This window comes from Trachemys scripta, chromosome 1 (genome assembly GCF_013100865.1).
Source record: "Trachemys scripta elegans isolate TJP31775 chromosome 1, CAS_Tse_1.0, whole genome shotgun sequence".
NCBI classification, from domain to species: domain Eukaryota; kingdom Metazoa; phylum Chordata; order Testudines; family Emydidae; genus Trachemys; species Trachemys scripta.
The window spans coordinates 138,422,422-138,442,827 of NC_048298.1; the positions used below are offsets into that span (position 1 = coordinate 138,422,422).

General features: G+C 45.3%; 1 protein-coding gene across 6 annotated transcripts in view; it reads right to left on the minus strand.

The window, feature by feature from the left end:
• Positions 1-10,759: 10,759 nt before the first annotated feature.
• CASP2 (caspase 2) overlaps positions 10,760-20,406 on the minus strand; it is a 31,169-nt gene continuing 21,522 nt past the window's right edge. For 4 of the 6 annotated variants that reach the window (XM_034786753.1, XM_034786776.1, XM_034786758.1 and 1 more), the window contains 3 exons: positions 13,221-13,370; positions 12,926-13,035; positions 10,761-12,247 (listed from right to left, as the gene is read on the minus strand). In XM_034786753.1, coding sequence (XP_034642644.1) covers positions 12,113-12,247; positions 12,926-13,035; positions 13,221-13,370 — 395 coding nt within the window. In that variant the 3' untranslated portion in view covers positions 10,761-12,112. Of the gene's footprint in view, positions 12,248-12,925; positions 13,036-13,220; positions 13,371-20,406 lie in introns of all 6 variants that reach the window. The other 2 variants (XM_034786770.1, XM_034786784.1) reach the window with 2 other exon arrangements.

The following is a 20,406-nucleotide window of genomic DNA, read 5'->3' on the forward strand; positions in this document are numbered from 1 at the left end:
TTATGCCCAAATATATCTGTTAGTCTTTAAGGTGCCACCAGACTCTTTGTTGTTTTTGTAGATACAGACTAACACGGCTACCCCCCTGATACTTGATACATACAGTGATGAACTGCCAAAAGCTTAACAACCGGTTTCCTCCTCACCCCACGAGGGGGTCATGGCCCGCCCCCACCCCCCGGGACTCCTGCCCCATTCAACCCCCCGCATTCCTTGATGCCCCCCCTGGGACCCCTGCCCCATCCACCCCCTTCCCTGTCCTCTGACTGCCCCCCACCACCCCATCCAACCCCTCCTCTCATTCCTGTTGGCCCCCGGGACCCCTGCCCTATCCAACAACCCCTTCTCTCTGTCCCCTGACTGCCCCTGGAACCCCTGCCCATGACTGCCTCCCACTGCCCCATCCAACCTCTGCTCCTTCCTGACTGCCCCCCTGGGACCCTTGCCCCCATTCAATCCCCCTGACCCTCTAACCGCCCCGACCCCTATCCACCCCCAACCACCACCCCAAACTCCCCCACCCTCTATCCAACACCCCCTCCCTGCTCCCTTACTGAGCTGCCTGGAGGTGGCTGGTGGCACTACAGCTGCGTCGCTCGACTGGAGCCGGGCCACACCTCCTGGCTGGAGTCGGGCCATGCCGCCACCGCGCAGCGCCTGGAGCACCAGGTCAGGCCGAGCTCGCAGCCCACCGCCCAGAGCATGCGCTGGCGGAAGGGTGAGCTGAAGCTGCGGGGGAGGGGGAACAGCTGGGGACTAGCCTCCCTGGCCGGGAGCTCACGGGCTGGGCAGGAGGGTCTCGTGGGCCACTGTAGTGGGTGCCCACCCTGCCCCACCCCTAAGAGCCAGAGGGACCTGCCAGGGGGTGAGGTGGGGAGTCAAAGTCCCGGCAGTGCTTACCTGGTCCCTCTGGCTCCTAGGGGTGGGGTAGCATAGCTAGGGAGGGGAAAAGGGGGTTACCTGCCGCGGCGCGGGCAGCCCTCCTCGCACCCCCCTGCCCCAGCTCACCTCCGCTCCGTCTCTGCCTCCCTGAGTCTGAGCGCGAAGCCGCCGCTTGCTTCTCAGCCCTCCCAGGCTTCCCGCGCAAACAGCTGATTCGCGGGAAGCAGGGGGTAGGAGAAGTGGGGCGGAGTGTTCAGGGGAGGAGGCGGAGGCGGAGCGGAGGTGAGCTGGGGCTGGGGGCAGGAAGCTGCCGGAGCACCCACAGAGTCGGCGCCTATGGTGCCACTTTAAATTTAAAAGCCCTTGGACAACCTGTTCTAAAAGGGCTTCTAAATTTAACAACCGGTTCCCGCAAACCGGTGCGAACCGGCTCCAGCTCACCTCTGCATACATACACCCAGTACTGCTGATGCACTTCAGTTGTGACCCGCAGCACTCCCAGCTATTTCAATCCCACCCACCAGTTGTGCTACATGAAAAGAATAAGGTCTGTTAGTAAATTTTTCTCCAGCTCTGCCATTGCCACTCAATTCTGCAATACCTGCTATAACCCACTGAGCTCCTCCAATGCAGCCAGAAGATTGGAAGAAAGCTAATGTGCCAATATATAAAACGAGTAAATGGATGTCCTGGGTAATTATAGGTTTGTCAGCCTGATATTGATCCCAGGCAAAACAACTGAATGGCTGATATGGGACTGGATTAATGAAGGGTAAGGAGGGTAATATAATTAATGCCAGTCAACATGGATTTATGAAAAATAAAACTTGACTAACTTCTTATTTGTTTTTGATGAGATTACAAGTTTGGTTGATAAGGGTAACAGGGTTGATGTAATATACTTAACCTTCTGTAAGACATTTGATTTGGTATTTCTTGACATTTTAATTAAAAAACTAAAATGATACAAAATTAACATGGCACACATTAAATAGATTAAAAATTGTCTAACTGATAGGTTTCAAAATGTCATTGTAAATGGGGAATCATCATCGAGCAGGTGTGTTTCTCATGGGGTCTCACAGGGATTGGCTCTTGTCCCTGTGCTATTCAACATGTTTTGTCAATGACCTGGAAGAAAAAAAGTTTGCAGGTGACACAAAGATTGGGTAAGTGGTAAAAACTAAAGAGGACAGATCATTGATACAGAGCAATCTGGATCGCTTGGTAAATTGGGCACAAGAAAACAATATGCATTTTAATATAGCCAAATGCAAAGTTATACATGTAGGAACAAAGAACAATCCATACCTACAGAATGGGGGACCCTATCCTGGGAAACAGTGACTCTGAAAAAGATTTGGAGGTTATGTTGAATAACCAGCTACAATGCTGTGACCAAAAGGATTAATGTGATCCTTGTACAGGTAAGCAAGGGAATCTTGAGTAGTAGTATGGAGGATATTGTATATGGCACTGATGTGATTGCTACTCAAATACTGTGCCCTGTTCTGGTGTCCACACTTCAAGAAGAATATTGATAAATTGGAGAGGGTTCAGAGAAGAGCCATGAGAATAATTAAAAGTTTGGAAAACACACCTTATAGTGATAGACTCAAGGAGCTCAGTCTGTTTAGTTTAACAAAGAGAAAGTTAAGGGATGAATTGATAACAGTTTATAAGTACCTGCACTGGGAAAAAAATTATGATAACAGGCTCTTCAATCTAGCAGAGAAGGTACAACAAGGTCCAATGGTTGGAAGCTGAAGGTAAACAAATTCAGATTGGAAATGTGTAAATTTTTTAACAGTGAGGTAATTAACGATTGGAACAGCACAAGGGTTGTAGTGAATTTTCATCACTGGCAATTTTTAAATCAAGATTGGCTGTTTTTCTAAGGCATATGCTCTAGTTCAAACAGGAATTAATTCAGTCCTGTGTTACACAGGAGGTCTGACTAGATGATCTCAGTAGTCCATTCTGGTTTTATAATCTATAAATCTATTAATCTTAATTGCAGTTCTCCCAGATATCATCCTCAAACCTAGAGATTTACATCACCATAACTTGATACTAATGCTCAGCGCCCCCTGCTATTCCAATCCTGGGCTCCTCCAGACCACTCCACCAAGAAACCTCAGTTCTGACCTGTTATTTTAGTCCTACACTCTCCACCCAACTCTGCTAATAATTCAGTCCTCCTGACCCACTCAGTACGTCTTGTTCTTCTAGACTTGGCCCCCTGAAAGCTTAACCAATGCACACAACCTGCTATAGCAATCATGGGCTCCCTCCAACTCTGCCGATGCCCTCAGTACTGACATGCAGCACTCTCACCATTCCAGCCCTTGAGTGTTTGAGCAGAATGGTGTGAATTTATTCCATACATTTGAAAATTGCAGAAATAGGAACCAAAGCCTTAAGTCACTTAAAATCAGGATTTGAAATCAAGTTTTCAGAGGAGAAAGTGGTGTGGCTGACCCTAGAATTAAAACAGCTTCTCTTGGGGGGAGGGGTAGCTCAGTGGTTTGAGCATTGGCCTGCTAAACCCAGGGTTGTGAGTTCAATCCTTGAGGGGGCCACTTGGGGATCTGGGGCAAAATCAGTACTTGGTCCTGCTAGTGAAGGCAGGGGGCAGGTCCCTTCCAGTTCTAGGAGATGGGATATCTCCATTAATTGACCTGGATGGAACTGGGCCTCAGGACAAGGCAGTGCTCGTTTGCAGCACTCAGATGAAAAGTATTAGATATTGCTTTCCCATCAGACCAAATGCAGTTCAGCCTGACAGCCTCCGCCCCAGCACCTCTTCTATTGCTGTACTGTACAACACATACCCAGTGGGTCTGAGTGCCACTCAGCCACCACCATCCAGAGGAGGGCTAGGATTCCATCTGCATTATTCCCTAGTCAGTCTGGATGGGAGGACACTCCTCTTCCTCCAATAGTCAAAAGACAGGGTTTCTCCACTGCTGTGCAGATGAATACCCCTTCCTCTGACAGCCCTGGGGAGTGAGAGACCGGGGAGCACAAGGGACCCCAGTTTTCCTACTAAACACTGACCCTTAGAGTCTAACACACAGCACTGCAGAGGACTGACCCCTCAGGCCCCACAACACACAGCACTGCAAGGCACTGTAACACACAGTACTGCAAGGGACTGACCCCTTGGGCCCTGTAACACACAGCACTGCAGGACACTGACCCCTGCAGCACCCATAACACTAGACGATGTAGGTCACTGACCTCTAAAGGTGCCCACAACACACAGTAGTTCATATGACTGACCCAAGGGCACCTGTATCACAAGCACTAACCCTCTAAGGTGTCCATAACAAAGGACTATGCAGGGCAGTTGCCCCCTAGGACACCCATTATGAAGGATAGGGAAGGGCACTAACTCCTTAGGATGAGTATAACGGGGCAGGGGAAGGCAGGACACTGACCTCTATGGCTGGCTGTAACTCTCCCAGGGGAGCAAAAGCTCAGTTTGGGGACTAGCAGCTGGGTTTCCCATGCAGCAGTGCAGAGCACTCCCCCTTATAGGCATTGGTCCAACCTCCCAGGCATTCCCTTCCTGTCCTTCGCCAACTTCAATAGTGCCAGTTTACAGCACATTGGGAAATACCATTTCCCTCTCCCTCATCTTGAGGGGATATGCTTCTGGGGTAACTGGCTCAGGCAAACCCCCTCCAAGTTCTTCCTTGGGGGAATAAGGAAAGAGGGCTGGGGATAAATGAGCGATTTACCCCTTGTATGCAGGAGGGAGCAATCGTCCTAAAAAGCACAATCCTCTCCCCTCCTAGAAAGAGCTTGGGCAGTGCTCTCCTTCAGGGGGATTTGGGGAGAGGAAAGAACTGGAGAAACTATTCTAGAAAAACTGGTGTTTGGAGGCAGCAAGCTTGAAGATTCCCTGTGGCTCCCATGCATGGCCTTGTGAAAGGTTATCCAGCTAACCAGAAGAGAAGGGAACCAGAGATTGCCTCCTGCAGGGCTGTTCTGCTGGATATCTGGGGGCCCAGGTAGGAGACAGAGAAATGGAAGGAGACTAGAGGAGTCATGCAGGTGTCATACTCACCAGAGTCTGCTGGTACTGAAATGCCTTTTTCGGAGGGATGTCCCCAGTCATATCCAGAATGAAAAAATATTGGGGAGGGGAAGGTATGCGGGGAGGCGTCTTCCCTTCTGCCTCCCCACTGCAGGATTATGGAATGGGAAAAAACAGAGGAGGGAGTCGGAGTGCTCCAGCTAAGAGTCCAGAGAACCTGAGAGTGAAGGTTAGGGGCGGGGAGAGGAGAAAGAGGGAGAGTGTAACCAGAGACCCCCCACTCTGTCCATACTCTGACACAGCAGCCGCTTCTCTGCTCTAATATCTGTCCCTGCTGCACTGGCACTGGGACAGCTCAGTAAATTAAAAGGTGATAAGATTTCTGTCTCCCTGCTCAGACAGCATTGCTTCTCCATCCAAGGCCGGAGACAGGGAGGGGTGATTGAATGGCAGGTTCTTGGGGCAGAAGGGGCTTGATGGCACTTGGAGGCTGGCGGAGAGGAAGATTAAAATTGGAGGGGATGAAAGTTAAGAATCATCCAAACTAGATATAGGGAAACTGTCATCTAGGCCAATGCTTGAAGGTATTTATGCACCCAACTCCCAATGATATAAATGGAAGTTAGGCACCTTTGAGGATCTGGACCCTCGTCTATTGGGGCCTGTGCAGGATTATTCCCTACAGCACAGTCCCTAGTACAGTTTTGTGCATTTCAAATGTCCCAGATGATAAGACTGCTACAGCAACCCGTGGGAGACTATTCTACGTTAAATCTCACTGTGCACATAGATGCCCTCACATTCAGTGTACGTTTTTTTGTTTTTTAGTTATTTCCTATTACTCCTGGTTCTATCCCTTAGCCCACCCACCCCCGAGCATTTGTTTTCCCTCCTTGATGTTTACACTCTTGTAGCCAGTAATCATTCCACACTATCACCTTCATTTAGTCAACCTACGTTTACTACAACTCTTGTATTTCTCATTTCCTTCTTTCTTCTGAAAACCAATTTTTTCATCATGTCCACAAGAAGAAACTTTTATAACTCATTGTAGATAAACTAATTCAATGAAACCAGCTGGAAACATAAATGCCTTACTAGGCCACCTTACTATTGTCATCCACGTGCCTCCCTCTCTGCCATTTGTCTGTTGGGAGGCCTGTGGGAGGCCCGTGCTTGTTTCATGTCAAATTTAGATTGCAGGCTCCTCTGGGTCCTTTGTTTTGTTGAGGCACCTCCCAGTTTTGGGAGCACAGAAATAATAATGAATAGTCACATCCTCCACCGCCCCAATCACTTTTGTGGTTCTGAAAACCCTGCACTTCGGTAAGTAGGTGCCCAGAATGGAATGCATGCTCTAGATCTGATCTCACCACTACTATCTTTTGAAAAACTCTAGTTCCCTGCTCTTCGTGTATGGCTCCAAACCACAGTGGCCATTATGTCCTACCATATCCCATTTTGAAGATGTCTAATCAAGTTGCTGTTCTCTATCACATCGAATGCTCCACAGGTTCAGTGTTTCCCAGGTTTCTCCCTACTGTTAAATAATTGTATTTTTGCCTGGACTGAATTTTTCCAAGTTAAAACATTTTTATCCTGCCTATTTTTCTAATCTCTACAGGTTGCTTTAATTATCTCCATGTCCTCAGTGCTGATTGTAACTCCTTCCACTTTAGCCTCATCTGTATCATTAACATACTGCTTGTCTTCTCTTCCAGATTATTACCAAAGTTCATAAATAAGAACAGACGAGACCCCACCCCTAGATACTTTCCCAGTGCAGCATGTCTTTGTTCTTCTGCCAGATTTCAACCCATGCAAATGTTGCTATCCAAGCTGAATTTAATTCATTTTCCAAATTAAGATCAGAGTTTCTGGGAGAAACAGAAGAAAATGGTAAATATTTTCCTTAACAGTGCCCCCCATTATCCCATTCACTACCTGCTGTGCTGCAGTGGAGAAGTAAGCATACAATATATACTTTGACCCCTGGGCAGATGATAATCATAGAATATCAGGGTTGGAAGGGACCTCAAGGGGTCACCTAGTCCAACCGCCTGCTCAAAGCAGGACCAATCCCCAACTAAATCCACAAATGGCCCCCTCAAGGATTGAGCTCACAACCCTGGGTTTAGCAGGCCAATGCTCAAACCACTGAGCTATCCCTCCCCCTGCATACATTGCAGTGTCCCCCTAAAGCCCTGTGCATTCAGGCACCAGCAGTATTTTGCAAAAAAGTGCAGCTCAAAGTTGCTTTAAAGGACAGGCAGCAGCACAGATGGACAACAGAAGATGTACAGATGGACGGAAACTACCCAACTGATAGATTTGTAAAAGGCTTATTTATAGGAACCCCTTTGGCTAGCATTAACTTTTTCTTGTGTGTCTTCTTTTCCCTAAAAGCCTTAAGTGATCCTTTTAGGGTTTTTTTGTTTTTTAAATCAACTCTTAATAGTTTATTAAGGCACTTTGAAAATGAAGAATGCAAGCAACAGGAACAGCCAGAGGAATATAGCATTGGGTGCTTACTACTGCATCTTCATCTGCATCAAGTACTCCAGTTCTTTTTACAATTCTCCAGTTACCTTCTACACTGCTGGATTTTAATAATTCTTCCATTGTACTTCACTCACAGATTTCTTCACAAATTCTGGAAAATGAGGCAAGGAAGTACAAGGGGCACGGACAGCAGAAGAGACGGTGATGGGTGTTTTTGAGGGAGATGGGAGGAAATGGCTCCTTGACTTATCTACAGTTCATTTGTAAACTCTTTGGGGCTTAGTCACAGAAATGATTCTCTATAGAAGATTGAGTAATCTTTCACTGGTAATGGGACTGGGTTTTATCCCCTTCAGCCTTCTCTGCATGCATCTCTGCAGCCACTATGTGGCTTCCCATTGGTACTGCACTTTTGCCCCCATACACAGGTTGCAAAAACACTAAAAGCATGGGACAGGGAGATGTCATTCGGGGAACCTTTATGATGCCCATTTCTGTGAAATTCGGTGGAGTGGGGGGCCTTGGGGAAAGAGATGATTAAAAAATCCTCTGCCTATATTTTTCCTCAGTGTGGCTAATTCTTAATAAATAGACTCTCAGTTTTAATGGCAGGTGCTCTGAACAAAGGATAATACCCTCACTCTTGTGGGAGATTTTCCAGGACCTGATTCCATTCACATCTTATCAGGCATACCAACACTAAGGCTGATCACTGCTGTAAGGAAGTCTGCATCATACCGCAGTCCCACTGTTCCTCAGTTGGGCACACTCCCTACACCAGAATGCCTGGGCAATAGCACAAGAACACAACCCCCCAAGCAGAGTCCGTGGGCACATCTGAACAAAAGCTCATTCATAATTCTCTCATACACAAAGTTCCATTATGGGGGTAAAAAACAGAGGGAGCAGTGTTCCAGACAGGAAACGAGGCACAGATATAACCAAACATTAACTCTGTATTTTGGCATCCAGAGGCAGTACATACAGGCATACAAAAAAAGTATATATGAAAGTGGCAGTGACATTGAGACCTGGTGCAGCTCTACTGGATTTCCCTTCACCAAACAGAGAGGAGATGCCGCATTGACACGCATCCATTGCGAAACACCAGAGGAAAACTTCTCATCCAGAGAGGAAATACCCTTTGAGTTGCTATCTTGAGCTCCAAGGTAAGGTGCCAACTGGCAGACATGGTCACTAGTATTCTGCTCCTCAGCTGCTGTGTGTAGGTTGTATATCTGTGCAGCACACCTTTTAACTGGAAGAATATGACCTTCATATCTGCTAGGCAGAGCAAGAAGGAAGGAGACAAGCAGCCTTCTGGCCTCCCTCCAGAAATATTTTAAAATAATTATTGTAGGAGGGGTGGGGGGGGGGGGAGTTTATAAGAAAGATCCTGGGAGAAGGAAAGAGTAATCCAGATGAGAGGACTGCTAACACACTGCCATGGAGTAGGGAAAAAGTAGGCTCAGAAATTCAGACCTTAATCCAGCACTCCTGGGATTTGCTTGCCATGAAACACAAGAGGACAACAAAGGGAGAGTGCAGAATGGCCCTCTATCTCCCTGATCACACTCAAGGGCAGGTCCTGAAGTGGGAGACATTTACAGTACTGTAACTCCTCGCTTAATGTTGTAGTTATGTTCCTGGAAAATGTGACTTTAACCGAAACGATGTTAAGTGAAGCCAATTTCCCCATAAGAATTAATGTAAAAAAATTATATACACACACTATAAGTTTTAAACAACAATTTAATATTGTTAAATCATCAGCAGGTGCTGGAGTCAGAGGGTGGAATATTTGTCAGGGAATGCCATAGTGCTGAATGATGAACTAGCACTTGGCTGAGCCCTCAAGGGTTAACACATTGCTGTTAATGTAGCCTCACACTCTACAAGGCAGCACAAATGGAGGGCAGGGAGACAGCATGGCAGACAGAGACACACACAGAGAGAGAGAGTGTGTGTGTGTGTGTGTGTGTGTGAGAGATTGCTCCTTTAAGTACGCTGACCCCACTAAGTACATTGCCTTTTTAAGTAGATCAGCAAGTTGAAACAGCAGCTGCTGCTAGCAAGCTCCCTCCATCCTGAGCCCTGTCATGTCCCCCCACCCCCACCGAGATGGGGTAAGCGGAGCAGGGGGGAGGGGGACACCCTGACATTGGCACCCCTCTTCTCCCCTACCTTTCTCCCCCACAGCAAGCAGGAAGCTCCCGGGAGCAGCTCCAAGGCAGAGGACAGGAGTAGGGTTACCATATTTCAACACTGAAAAAAAGGGGACACTCCACGGGGGCCTGGCCCTGCCCCAACTCCGCCCCTTCCCCATCCCCGGCCCCACCCCTTCCCCAAAGCCCCTGCCCCAACTCTGCCCCCTCCTCTGAGCACCCTGCATTCCCCCTCCTCCCTCCCACTCTGATCTTGGTTGGGGGTTGCTAAGTGCTTCCCTGCTCCCCACTTGCCCTGCAGCCTCTGTGACCCCTGCCCCCCCCTCACCCTGCAGCCCCCGCCCCCCCCGCCTGCCCTGCCCCTGCACCCCCCGGGCCCCTGCAGCCTCTGTGACCCCTGCTCCCGACTCGCCCTGCAGCCCCTGCACCCCCCCGACCCCTGCAGCCTCTGTGACCCCTGCTCCTCACTCGCCCTGCAGCCCCTGCTCCCCCCGCCTGCCCTGCCCCTGCAGCCTCTATGCCCCCGCCTGTCCTGCTCCCCCGCTCACCCGGCAGCCTCTGCCTGCTGGGGGCTTCAGACGCTCGGCAGCGTGGGTCCCTGCAGCCCCGGCCACAGCTTCCTTCCTGCCGCCGAGCACATTCCCCGGCCTGTCTGTCCCCGCGGGAAACAGCTCCCGCGGCGCCTGGTTCCAAGCTGCGCGGGGCCACAGGAAAGGTCCCCCAGTGGCCGGGGGGGTCCCCGCCCATGAGGGAAGCCCGAGCCCCCCCGTTCCCCACCTGAGCATTGTAGCTGAGGCAGCTGGGCTGTGCTGTGGACCCGGCAGATCGTGGTGGGCGGACCCTGGCTTATGCCTCCCTATTTCCCCGGACATGTCCAGCTCTTTGGAAATTCCCCCCGGACGGGGATTTGAGCACCAAAAAACTGGACATGTCCGGGGAAATCTGGACGTATGGTAACCCTAGACAGAAGCAGCACATGGCAGTGGGGGGAGGGACAGCTGAACTGCCAGCAATTGATAGCCCGCTGGGCAGCAGCCACACAGGGAACTTAGGGGAGTGGAGAGCTGATGGGGGGCTGCTGGTCCATCCTGGTTCCAAGCCCCCACCAGTGAGCTGCAACAGGCTGCTCTTTCTGCAAGCGGAGGACAAAGCAGGCGGCTGCCAAACAACATTATAAGGGAGCATTGCGCAACTTTAAACGAGCATGTTCTCTAATTGATCAGCAATGTAACAAGGAAACAACATTAACCAGGACGACTTTAAGTGAGGAGTTACTGTACTGGAAAAGAGAATGCATAGATAGATTCCAACAGATGGAGTGTCCTACTCCATCACTTCTCTCTGACTGGCCTTATGGACTGATCAGTGGACAAGCAAAGATCTCTAGCTGCCCATAGTTGGGAAAGCAAAAGTTAATGGGGGGGGGGCGGGGGGAGTGAAACTGAATTCTGCAACTCCCCCCATTTTTTAAAGAAACTTTAAACAGAAAGAAAATCACTGTGATGAAGAAACAAAGTGACAGGCTCTTTGCAAAGAAAAAGATTTATACATTTCTTAACCAAAAGACAAGGAATCCACAAGCCTGGCACAGTTTATAGACTCATCAGAAGCCTGCTGAAGTATTTGAATGGTCAGAAAACCATAGGAATTAGATGTGGGTGTTACAAAAACTGTGCACTAACTCACATTTGGAACTCATGAGGGAAACAAGCCTGGAGTTCCCAGATTCAAAATATTTCCAAGACAGAATTAGACTTCTAAAATAGAAACATACCTTTGCTTTCAGAGCTAGATCTCAACAATGTCTTTTCCAGCTAATCTGAAATTCTCTCCTATGGCTATAGAAAACACATGCAAAATATCAGGACTTAAACACCAAACCAAAGTAGATGAGTGTATACTGGAAATGAAGAGAAAACCTTCACCATGGGACTTTCAGTAGTGAGAGATTCTGTTTTACTGGGAGGAAGGTCTCTCCTGACTTCAGGGAGGGGCATCCCTTCCTGTCCTTCACAGCTATAGACCCTGCTGCTTGGGAAACCAGGAAGAGAACTTTTTAAAAAGTCATAACAAGTTAAACGGTATAAACAAAATTAAGCAGCAATTTATAAAAACGATGTAGAACTTATTTTCTTTAGAAACAGACCCAAGTTTTCCAAAATTTAAAAAGGAAAGGCTGATTCTGATTTCACATTCCTGGCTACCAATGCCCACAGGTTTCCTTTCATTCAGAAGGTGCTGCCATCACTGCCCTGATTCCCCCATTGATTCCCCCTGGCCCAGCAGCTAAAAGTGAGACAAGCCAGTGGAACATTAAGATTTTAAACCTTGAACTGAGTTGCAGGTCCCAGACAGAGAGGAGTTAGCGAGATTCACACAAGCAGGAAGAGCACCCAATCTTGAAGGGACACTTCCCGTTGTGGGCTGCGTTGTCAGATGCCCAGACTGACAGCAGTAAAAGTATGGCTGTCCACATTAAAGCTTTGTCAGAACATCCATCAGAACAAGAACAGCAGGGTTAGTTCCTAGGAACATAGCCAGGGAATAGGTAAAGGTCTTGGCAGAGTGTGCTACAGTACTCTGACATCTCCTTACATCGGTGGAACTCTGTGCCAGGGGCATAGCCTTCTCGCTGCTTGATTAGTCTATTCACCTGAAAGATGAAAGAAACAGGAGGCGGTTTGAGAAACAAAGGAAACAGAGCTAAGGAAAACTTCATTCCTGGGGTGTAAGTGATACAAGCTCCAACAAACAGATCAACCAGTTAATCCAATCCAAGGCTCTCTCAGGTAGAGGCACCATAGAGAATTAGTTCTAGGGAACTGCCTCAGTTCCTCCTAGCAGGAGGCTCTATAGATAATGGTGCAGGAGCAATGGATGTAGGGGGCTCTGCCATGGCCATTCACAGCAGGAGGTACCATGGAGCAGTTTTTCCTCCAACTTATTTGATTGCAGCCCCTCTTCTGTGTGTTTGTAGTTGTTTATGCCCCCCACGCCACCACCACACAAGTATATACCGCTGCCCAGCTCTGAAGGCAGAGTGGAGAACGGCAGCTGCTGGCCAAGCATTGCCACCCTCCGCTGCTGCTGGCGATGGCGCTGTCTTCAGAGCTGGGTGCCTGGCCAGCAGTTACTGCTCTCCTAAAGCTTCTCACATCTCCTTAGAATACATTCTGCACCTCTCCCAGGGGTGCACGCCCCCTAGTTTGAGAACCTCTGCTGTAGAGTGTGAGGCAGGAGCACTCTTCTGTGGGCAACTCAGGCCTAAGAACTTGAAGCATAAGACACTGCAAGAACCAGGCAAATGTAGGAGAGGGGTGTCTCAGCTTACCTTCACCAACATGTCAGCCACATGCATGTTTTGAGAATCCTCGGCAAACACAGAAGTGAGAGCCTCAATATACCAGGATCCACGCTTGGTATTTCGCATGGCAGCTGTGCCTGAAAACATAAAAAATGCATCAGCCCATGGTGAAAATAGAGAGGGACAAACACAGGGAGATCCAGAGAAGGAAGTCTCTAGGGGACACACACAGGGGAACTGCTGAAGCTCAGAGGAGGGGCTACCACCTTTAACACCCTCACAGACAGGGAGATAGACACCTCCATGGGACCCTCCCTGATACCTTTCAGAGAGGCATAGCCACAGATCATGTCAGAACGTGTGGGCAAACGCAGCCTAGGATTCTCCTCTTTGTTGGCATCACTCTCCTCGCAGCCTGGAGAGTCAGAGCGCTCTTTCCCATCCCTCTGATCCACTCCCCGGTCTGTCTCATCTGAGGAGTGGGGGGTGGGGGAGACACACAAAAAAACAAAAACAGGGAAACAAGTTACTCCCAAACCTGTTGTGCAGTCTTCTCATATTCCCCCAGTCACTGAGCTCTATCTGCTTGTATAATGCTGGCTTCCTTTGTCCAGGACCCAACGCCACAGCTGTTAGCGCAAGAACACTTCTCTACAACTCCTGCATTTCTGTATCTGTCTCTTCTCAAATTTCAACAGAAAATCTCTTTTTCCTTGCCTATAACATTTAAACTCCTCTTTCCTTCTACACTTGGTCTTCTGTGATTACTGGAAGCAATAGTAACTCTTAATATAGTGCTGACTAAGCCCACACTATTATTGTAGTTAATTTAGTATCACTGCTGCAGTATCACTATCTGTTATTCAATGTCTATATATTACGGTAGCATAGCTTTATAATCACTGAGAATTTGAGTGTGTTGGGAAGTGGCAGCATTCTCTTTAAATCTTGGACACAACTCCAAATCCCAACTAAAATCCCAAATCTTCCCCTCAATCCCAGGATAGCAGGATGTTTCAGCTAAAATAGCAGTTCACAATGTCAACAGTTCCAACAGAACCCATTTAAAACTATTAGTTTTCTCTATCTGTAGATGAAATCAGGAATCCCTGCACTGGTTGTACTTTTGGACAGATTCTCTATACAGCCATGAAGACTAGAAACACTATTTAAAAATTAGAGCCTTGAAACTGCATGAATAGCTGGGGATACCAAAAAAATGCTAGCGTACAGCTCGCTGCAATGCACTGACTCAGTCTGACCAGACCAGGGATGACCTGAGTTCTGCATTCCCCTCTACCCCTCTATACATCTAAAGGGGACCTGCAAAGAAAAAAAAAAAAATAGTGGTTCTTTTTTAGTTCTTTATAACGTATGAAGACTGAAGGGGTTTTGGTTTTCTTTTTAATGTTTTTTCCCCTCCTGCATGTTTTCTACCTTAGACATTTCAAGGATATAAAGCCTGGTGTCTTCAGTGCTTTTTGCCAAGTGCTCTTTGGAAGACTCAGATCTGAACTGCAAGCTCTCAATCCTTAAATGAAAAGACCTTAAATGAAAAGACCTGAGCATGGGAACAGAGATTGCCATACTGAATCAAACTCAAGATCCATTTAGTCCAGTGTCCTGTCTCTGACAGTAGCCAACTCCAGCTACTTCAAAGGAAAGTGTAAGAACATCACAGCAGGCTGATGGGAGATAAAGTCCCCCCTACATTAGGTCTCATGCAGGTCTTTAACTATCTTAAGTATGCTTAACATCCCTTCCAGAATTTGTTAGCATTAGTTGAGAATTCTGAACATTTTTATGGATAATTATGAAATGGTAGAGTTCATGATTCTAAGGAACGGTAGGAGGGAGAACACCACAATAAAGACAATGGATTTCAAGAAGGCAGACTTTAGCAAACTCAGGGAGCTGGTAGGTAAAATCCCATGTCTAAGGGGAAAAACAATTGAAGACATTTGGCATTTTTTCAAAGAGACATTATTAAGGGCACAAGAGCAAACTATCCCACTGCATAAGAAAGATAGTAAGTATGGCAAGAGACCATCCTGGCTTAACCAGGAGATCTTCAATGATCTAAAACTCAAAAGAGAGTCCTACAAAAAGCGGAAACTTGGTCAAATTACAAAGGATGAATACAAACAAATAACTCAAGTATGCAGGGACAAAATTAGAAAAGCCAAGGCACAAAATGAGATCAAACAGGCTAGGGACATAAAAGGAAACAAGACAACATTCTACAAATACATTAGAAGCAAGAGGAAGAACAAGGACAGAGTAGGCCCATTACTCAACGAGGGGGGAAAACAACAACAGAAAATGTGGAAATGGCAGAGGTGCTTTGTTTCAGTTTTCACCAAGAAGGTTGGTGGCAATTGGACATCTAATATAGTGAATGCCAGTGAAAATGAGGTAGGATCAGAATCTAAAATAGGGAAAGAACAAGTCAAAAATTACTTAGACAAGTTAGATGTCTTGAAATCACCAGGGCCTGATGAAATGCATCCTAGAATACTCAAGGAGCTGACTGAGGACATATCTGAGCCATTAGCAATTATCTTTGAAAAGTCATGGAACACAGGAGACATTCCAAAAGACTGGAAAAGGGCAAATATAGTGCCCATCTATTAAAAGGGAAATAAGGACAACCCGGAGAATTACAGATCAGTCAGCTTAACTTCTGTAGCCGGAAAGATAATGGAGCAAATAATTAAGCAATCAACTTGCAAACACCTACAAGATAATAAGGTGATAACAGTTAACATGGATTTGTCAAAAACAAAATCGTGTCAAACCAACCTGACAGGGCAACAAGCCTTGGGGGAGGAGGGAGGGGAAGAAAACAGTAGATGTGGTAGATCTTGACTTTAGTAAGGCTTTTGATACTGTCTCGCATGACCTTCTCATAAACAAACTAGGGAAATACAACCTAGATGGAGCTTACCATACAGTGGGTGCATAACTGGTTGGAAAATCGTTCCCAGGGAGTAGTTATCAGTGGTTCACAGTCATGCTGGAGAGGTATAACAAGTGGGGTCCCGCAGGGATTGGTTCTGGATCCAGTTCTGTTCAATATCAGTGGGGGAGGGATAGCTCAGTGGTTTGAACATTGGCCTGTTAAACCCAGGGTTGTGAGTTCAATCCTTGAGGGGGCCACTTAGGGATCTGGGGCAAAAATCAGTACTTGGTCCTGCTAGTGAAGGCAGGGGGCTGGACTAGATGACCTTTTGAGGTCCCTTCCAGTTCTATGAGATAGGTATATCTCCATATATTATTATTATTATATTTAGATAAAGGCATAGAGAGTACACGTATAAAGTTTGCGGATGATACCAAGCTGGGAGGGGTTGCAAGTGCTTTGGAGGACAGGATTAAAATTCAAAATGATCTGAACAAACTGGAGAAATGGTCTGAAGTAAACAGGATGAAATTCAATAAGGACAAATGCAAAGTACTCCACTTAAGAAACAAACAATCAGTTGCACTCATACAAAATGGGAAATGACTGCCTACGAAGCAGTACTGCAGAAAGGGATCTGGGGGTCATCGTGGATCACAAGCTAAGTATGAGTCAACAGTGTAATTCTGTTGCAAAAAAAAGCAAACATTCTGGGATGTATTAGCAGGAGTATTGTAAGCAAGACACGAGAAGTAATTCTTCCACTCTACTCCGTGCTGATTAGGCCTCAACTGGAGTAGTGTATCTAGTTCTGGGCACCATATTTCAGGAAAGATGTGGACACATTGGAGAAAGTCCAGAGAAGAGCAACAAAAACGATTTAAGGGCTAGAAAACATGACCTGTGAAGGAAGGTTGAAAAAATTGGGTTTGTTTAGTCTGGAGAAGAGAAGACTGAGAGTGGACATGGTAACAGTTTTCAAGTACATAAAAGGTTGTTACAAGGAGGAGGGAGAAAAATTGTTCTCATTAACCTCTGAGGATAGGACAAGTAGCAATGGGCTTAAATTGCAGCAAGGACGGTTTAGGTTTGACATTAGGAAAAACTTCTTAACTGTCAGAGTGGTTAAGCACTGGAATAAATTGCTTAGGGAGGTTGTGGAATCTCCATCATTGGGGATTTTTAAGAGCAGGTTGGACAAACACCTGTTAGGGATGGTCTAGATAATACTCAGTCCTGCCATGAGTGCAGGGGACTGGACTAGATGACCTCTTGAGGTCCCTTCCAGTTCTATGATATCCAGTCTCCTTTTGGATCTTGGGCACAATGACTGCCAGTGACAGAATTCCACAATCCAAAACAGTATTTCTTTATTGTGTCCTTTTGTTAGGAGACAGGACAACAGAATTACTCGCTCTACCTTCTGCAGACCCGTCACTGCAGACTTTTATCATGTGCCCCATTGTCTCATTTTTAAGGAAGCAATCCCAATCTTTTCAGTCTCTTCATACAAGAGTTTTTCCAGGCCCTTAATCATTCTCTCTTTTCTGAACCCCTCTAATGCTGCAATATCCGTTTGGAGATGGGATGACCAATGCTGAACACAGACATTATACATATGAGACTGCATCCCATTCAGGGTGGATAAAAATCAATGATTTTTTTTTTAAAATCAAAAATGAGATTTTTTTTATTTAAATAGGTTTTTTCCTCAAAAAGCATTTTATAAAAAAATCCGATCAAAAGATAGTTAAAACTAATACATAATAGCTCATATGTATCTCATCATGGAACAGGGATTATAAATTTTAATTCTATAGTATAAGACAATATATTCATGTAATGTTTAAGAAAAGGTTTGTAAATGAGTTCCAATAGTTCATCTTATGGGGTTCCAGGGGCTTCTGTATAGATTATTTAGGTTAATCTTTCTATCTACCCACTGGGACTCAGTGCTCAGTCTAGACAATACCATCAGAGAAGCTTAGTTTTGCAGTTCTCAAACTGTGGATTTGTGTTTCCAGAGATAACATGCTTGTTAACAGCAAAAATGTTTTAAAAATAAATAATATATAGAGGTGAGAAATAACAGCCCTCAACCCTACTGTCCCTCTGCAAATTTGTATACAGAGTTAATCCCTTACCTCTCTCTAAAAGTGCAAAGTTTCAAAAAGTTCAATGGATAGAAGATTGTTGGGGGCAGAATAGATCTGGACAAGGAGAATAAGTTTGGAGATAAATGTGAGAAGGGAGGGACAGGCAGTAGAAACAAAAGTGAAACTGTTTGAGCAGCATATTCCAGAAGTCTGAGGTCTTTCTGAGTGTAGCCTTCATTGATTTGAGATCTACCATACCATTCTCTCACTAGAAGGGAAAACCTATAATGGCAGCAGGCTGTAAAAGAGAGCCAGTTTGGGAATATTTTAATGAAGTTCCTCTACCTGTGGGTAAGACAGGCATGTGTGCAAAATGCAAGCAGTGCAACAGAGAAATGCAAGGCCTGGTTGCCCAAATGAAACATCATGAGAAGTGTTCCTTCTCAGGAGGAAGCTGCGTTGAAGAGGATGAAAGGAACATGTCTGAACATTCAGGATCTTCAGGTTGGTAGACTTTTATTTCATACTTCTTTCTTAAGGACTGCCTGCCTTCCTTCTGAACTATTCTTGAATTCCCATGTTTAAACAACAACAAAAAATTATATATATATTAGTTGTGACTCTATGGTACTATCATTTTAGATGCAGTTGTGATAAAAAATAAGTAGCTGAAATAGGCAGATCTTTCTTTTACAATTTCACCTTTAAAGTAGTAATGAGTAATACTAAATGAGCAGTATGGTAATAATAATTAAATAACTGCATTGACTTATTTTGTTTAGGAGAATCCATCCTCAACATACAGGATTCTGAAGACTATCCACCTTCAAGATCACCATCATTTTCTATAATTTCAGAGTTATCTGCCAATGATAGTGTTTCAGTCACATCATGTATGTACAGTATATCACCTATAGCAAAAAGGAAAAAACAAAATCTCCATCATCCAGAAACAACCATAGATAAGTTTGTGATAAGAACCGGCAGATTACAAAGAGGTAATTGATGAAAAAAATTGCCCAGTTTGTTTATGCAACAAACTCTTCTTTCTACATAATTGAGAACCCACACTTCATTAATATGGTTCAGTCACTAAGACCAGGATACAGTCCACCCAACAGAGCAGATGTCACAGGCAAATTGCTGGATAAAGTGTACGAAAGAGAAATTGAGCAGTGCACAAAAGGTCTAGAGGGTAAAATTGTCTTGATGGGTGGAGCAATGTCCACAATGATCCTGTTGTATGTGCTTGTGTGACAACAGAAGAAGGGAATGTCTTCCTTACAGAAACAATTGATACATCAGGAAATGTACACACAGCAGAATACTTACAAGTAGCAGTAAAAGCTATAAGAAACTGTGAAAAAAAAAAAATTCAAATGTCTAGTACGCAGCTTGGTCACAGACAATGCTGCAAATGTATCCAAGATGATAAGAGATTATTTAGAAGAGAGTCCAAAGCTAATAACATACAGTTGCAGTGCTCATTTGATTCACCTCCTAGCCAAAGACTTCAGTGTTCCAGAAATGAAGGCTAATGTTGTTGAAATTGCAAAATACTTCCATAACAACCACTTTGCAGCAGCTGCTCTGAAAAAAAAGTGGGAGGAACCAAGCTAACTCTCCCACAAGACACGTGATGGAACTCAGTACTGGGCTGTTTTGAACACTATATCAAGAACTGGCCTAATCTGATGACAGTTTGTGAACAAAATCATGAAAAAATAGATGGCACTATCACAGCAAAAGTTCTCAACATGGGGCTTAAGAGAAATGTTGAACACAAGCCTATTTCTGCAGCCTTGAACAAAATGCAAGGAAATACCTATTTTATTGCCGACACTGTTGAAATTTGGAAGGAACTGAGAGATCTTAAAGAGAAATATGCAACGACAGAGTTAAATTACAAGCATTACAAAAACAATGGGACAAGCACTATCTCCAGCTCATTTTCTTGCAAATATTCTTAACATTCGGTCCTAGTGTCAAACCTTAACTGCTGAAGAAGAGGAGTTGGCTATGACATGGACATCCAGCAATCATCCCTCCATAATGCCAACTATAATAAACTTCAGAGCTAAGGGTGAACCTTTCAAGAAATACATGTTTGCTGATGATGTTTTAAAGAAAGTCACACCAGTGAACTGGTAGAAGTCACTTAAGCAGTTGGATTCAGAGACTGTTGAAGTGATGATCTCACTTCTTCTGCCAGTGTAGAAAGAATATTTTCTCCCTTTGGACTAATTCATTCCAAACTGAGAAATCGTTTGGGACCTGAAAAAGCAGGAAAGCTTGTTTTTCTTTTCCAGATTATGAACAAACAGGAAAATGAAGGTGAAGACGACTGAGTTAGGTGCAGAAGCCAATATTTTACATTTCTCATGTTGACCTAGCTGACAGTCAATTAAATCAAATATTTAAAAAAAAAATTAAACTATTTTAGTTAAAAACAATTTTAACAAACAAACCTGATTTTAAAAAACCCGAATGTTTAACTAAATTCAAATTTC